General features: G+C 40.5%; 1 protein-coding gene across 1 annotated transcript in view; it reads left to right on the top strand.

The window, feature by feature from the left end:
* Rbm44 (RNA binding motif protein 44) overlaps positions 1–4,184 on the top strand; it is a 25,257-nt gene that overhangs the window by 16,778 nt on the left and 4,295 nt on the right. The window contains exons 10-11 of the mRNA XM_013023755.1: positions 950–1,029; positions 1,130–1,222. Coding sequence (XP_012879209.1) covers positions 950–1,029; positions 1,130–1,222 — 173 coding nt within the window. The remainder of the gene's footprint in view (positions 1–949; positions 1,030–1,129; positions 1,223–4,184) is intronic.

Here is a 4,184-nt window from a genome sequence, read left to right on the forward strand (position 1 = left end):
TACCACTTGAGCCACAGCGCCACTTCCGGCTTTTTTTCTTTTTGCTTATGTGGTGCTGAGGAATCGAACCCAGGGCCTCAAGCATGCAAGGCAAGCGCTCTACCACTGAGCCACCTTCCCAGCCCATACAGAGTTTTCTTGTATTACCAAGTTCTCTTTATAGTAGAGAAAACAAAAATACAATATATGCCGGGCGCAGGTGGCTCACACCTGTAATCTTAGCTACACAGGAAGCTGAGATCTGAGGATAATGGTTCAAAGCTAGCCAGGGCAGAAAAGTCCATGTGACTCCTATCTCCAATTAACCACTAGAAAACCAGAAGTGGCACTGTGGCTCAAGTGGTAGAGCGCTCATCTTGAGCTGAAGAGTGCAGAGTTCAAGCCCCACAACCAACAGACAAAAAAAAAAATACAACTTATAAACTTCAAGTATTATTATCAAATGGAAAAACTGTTTATAATCCTAGTTTTGTGATACCTAAATTCATAGACACTTGGTATCTCCAGTTTCTTATATGCCTTCCATGTATCGCAGGCTGCCTCCTGCTCATTGCATGTGTATAAGGTTTTTCTTGGTGTGCTGTTTCCCAGCACAGGACTGGATGTGGTCTCAGACCACAGCTGTAGTCAGCCTTGGCTCTAGGGAATTATAGCAAGTCTGAATCAGAGGAGAGAATGTCACGTTTCTTAGTCATGATTTCATCAATGCATTGTAAGCTCTACAAGGCTTACTAGTAACTGAGCCTCCTTGGTTTTTTTAAAATGATATGATTTGGGCCCAGAAATCCTAAAACCTTATTCCAGGCTGTTGTCTTCAGTCTAGTGCTGATATTTGCTGGTAACTTAAATGAACTTTGTCATTAGGAAAAAAGACAAAATATCCCATACTTTCTTAAAAATTGTCAATAAAATGGATATTTGTGGTTGTATATTGTTTTTCTGTAAGCAGAAATGAAGAATGTTGAACTGCTACAAAGAGATAAAGGTTTTTTGATCCATGTTGGTGGTCTCTGCTCTTCAGTATCTGAGGTATGTCAGAATTGAGAGTTTTGTTTTCAAACTTATTAAAAATTCATGTTGCAATTATTTGTTTTTTTCCTTTCTTTCACAAACTTTTATTTTCTTTCAGGCTGATTTAAGGTCTCATTTCCAGAAATACCAAGTTTCTGAAATTTCAATTTATGATTCTTCTAATTACAGGTATGCTTCCCAAATTCAGGAAGTGTGCATTCCTATCTGTCCACTGTATACTGATCTTTGCCCTAGACACTAGTCCCAGTAGCAACACCCCCTGGCCAGCCCACAAGGATTCCCAAGTGAGGAGAGGGAGACAGACAAATATAAAACTATTCATTGGTGCTCTTCTATATACCTTTTTCTTTTCATTTTTGGAGACAGAGCCTAGACTGGAGGACATGGCTCAAGTGGTATATCACCAGCCTAGCAAGCAGGAAGCACTATGTTCAAACTTCAGTTTGGAAAGAAAAGGAGATAGAATCTTACTGTGTAGCCCGGGCCAGACAAGTGCTGAAATCTTCCTTCTTTGGTACTGAGATTATACGTGTGAGCTACACCTGCCCTCTTTCTATCCACCTTTTAACTTGTTCACATTGTATGTGTGTATGGTGTGTATGTGTGTATGGTGTGTGTGTGTGTGTGTGTGTATACTTTATTCCATTTTGTGCATTAGTTAAGAAAATAAGCTCTAGAAATAGTTGGCTTAGGTTCAGTTTTGGCTCCATTGCTAATTTTAGTTTGGACAAGTTACCTAACCTCAGCTTCTCTGTAAAGCGAAGTTAGAGAATCTTTGTAGCATTGCTAAGAAGCTGATGAGTTAAATTATAGAATTCCAGAGTAAACATAGAGTAGATGATCCGAAAATAGTATTTAGTTTTATTCTTTCTGATTTAGTTTGCTTTTTAGTTTATATTTTTAAATTTTTTAGACGATGGATGTTTTATCTATAGATGGTCACTTCCTATATATATGTTGCTACTCTGTGACAAAGTATCAAATAACAATAGTGATGGTATAATGGAAATACTTTTCATTACCTTGTCACAAAAATGATAACTGCTTAGCTTTGAAATTTGTTTAAAAATAATTACTCATCTTAAATGAAGTCATTTAGGATAATTTGTTTTTTATTTGACCTGTTGATATGCTGTTTATACATTTTATTGTTAAAATAGTAATCCTTAGACACATTACTTGATATCATTCTTTTGTGTCTATTTAAAAAAGAAGTAAAGAACCAAATATCAGTGGTTCACACCTGTAATCCTATCTGAATTATTCAAGAGGCTGAAATCTGAGAATTTCAGCAGAAAAGTCCTCAAGATTCCATCTCTAAATATAACCAGCAATAGCCAGACTAGAGTTGTGGCTCAACTGGTATAGAGATCAGCAGGAGAGCAAGCTTGAGAGAGCAAGGTCCTATGTTCAAACCCTAGTACCAGCAGTAGGAGGAAAGACTTTGTGGGTATTTTTTCCTTATTTAAAGTATTATAGATTGTGTTGAGATTTAGAAAACATAATTATATAGAAAAATACAGGGAGAGCTGGGCACCAGTGGCTCATGCCTGTAATCCTAGCTACTCAGGAGGCTGAGATCCGAGAATCGCAGTTCAAGGCCAGCCCAGGCAGGAAAGTCTGTGAGACTCTTATCTCCAGTAAACCACTAGAAAACCGGAAGTGGCACTGTGGCTTAAGCTGTAGAGCGCTCACCTTGAGCTGAAGAGCTAAGTGACAGCGCCCAAGCCCAGAGTTCAAGCCCACGACGGACAAAAAAAAAAAAAAAGAAAAAGAAAATAACTACTCTTCAGTTCCACATACATTGTCTAAGGGCTATTCTTTTAATAAGAATGAGCATTTGCCCAACTTTCTCAAGTATATGATTAAACTTCTGATTTTAACTCCTAACTTTGTGTACCCTCTCACTAAAGGTTATAAAGATATTCTCTTCTGTATTCTGCTAAAAAAAATTTTTTTTGGTCGGTCATAGGGCTTGAACTCTGGGCCTGGTCGCTGTCCCTCAGCTCTTCAGCTCAAGGCGAGCGCTCTACCCCTTGAGCTACAGTGCCACTTCTGGTTTTCTGGTGGTTTATTGGAGATCGGAGTCTCACAGTCTTTCCTGCCCGGGCTGGCTTTGCACCACGATCCTCAGATCTCAGCCTCCTGAGTAGCTAGATGACAGGCGTGAGCCACCAGCACCCGGCTCTGCTAAATATTTTTAATTTTGCCCTTTACATTTAAGCCTTCAAGCCAAGTGGTGTTTGTGTCTGTATATAAAAATAAACTTTGCTAGATGCTGGTGGCTCATTCTTATAATCCTAGCTACAGAGGAGGCTGAGATCTGAGGGTCATGGTTAAAGCCAGCCCATTTTCACAATAAAAAGAAAGAAAGAAAGAAAAAGTTGCTGGGAAGTAGCTCAGTGGTAGAGCACTTGCCTTGCATGCATGAGGCCCTGGGTTCGATTTCTCAGCACCACATAAGCAAAAAGAAAAAAGCCGGCAGTGGCGCTGTGGCTCAAGTGGTAGAGCACTAGCCTTGAGCTGAAGAGCTGAGGGACAGCGCCCAGGCTCAGAGTTCAGGCCCCAGGACCGGACCAAAAAAAAAAAAAAAAGCTAGACCAGGCAGGAAAGTCTGTGAGATGCTTATCTCCAACTAACCATTAGAAAACTGAAGTGGCACTGTGACTCAAAGTAGTAGAGCACTTGTCTTGTTAAAAGAGCTTAGAGACAGTGCCCAGGCCCTGAGTTCAGGCCCCACAACTGACAAAAAATAATTGACCTTAATTTTTTTGTGTGGACGACCACTTGTCCCCAGACGACACATATGTACAATACTACCAAATATTAGTTTGATGTATTTAAAATATTAAATATTGTCAAGTGCTGGTGGCTCACACCTATAATCCTTGCTATTCAAGAGGCTGAGATCTTAGAATTGGGGTTTGAAGCCAGCGTGGGCAGGATAGTTCATAAGACTCTTATCTGAGGCCAGGCGCTGGTGGCTCACGCCTGTAATCCTAGCTACTCAGGAGGCTGAGATCTGAGGATCGAGGTTCAAAGCCAGCCCGGGCAGGAGAGATCATGAGACTCCTATCTCTAATAAACCACCAGAAAACCGTAAGTGGCGCTGTAGCTCAAGTGGTAGAGCACTCGCCTTGAGCTGAAGAGCT

Source organism: Dipodomys ordii, unplaced genomic scaffold, assembly GCF_000151885.1.
Source record: "Dipodomys ordii isolate 6190 unplaced genomic scaffold, Dord_2.0 Scaffold1, whole genome shotgun sequence".
NCBI classification, from domain to species: domain Eukaryota; kingdom Metazoa; phylum Chordata; class Mammalia; order Rodentia; family Heteromyidae; genus Dipodomys; species Dipodomys ordii.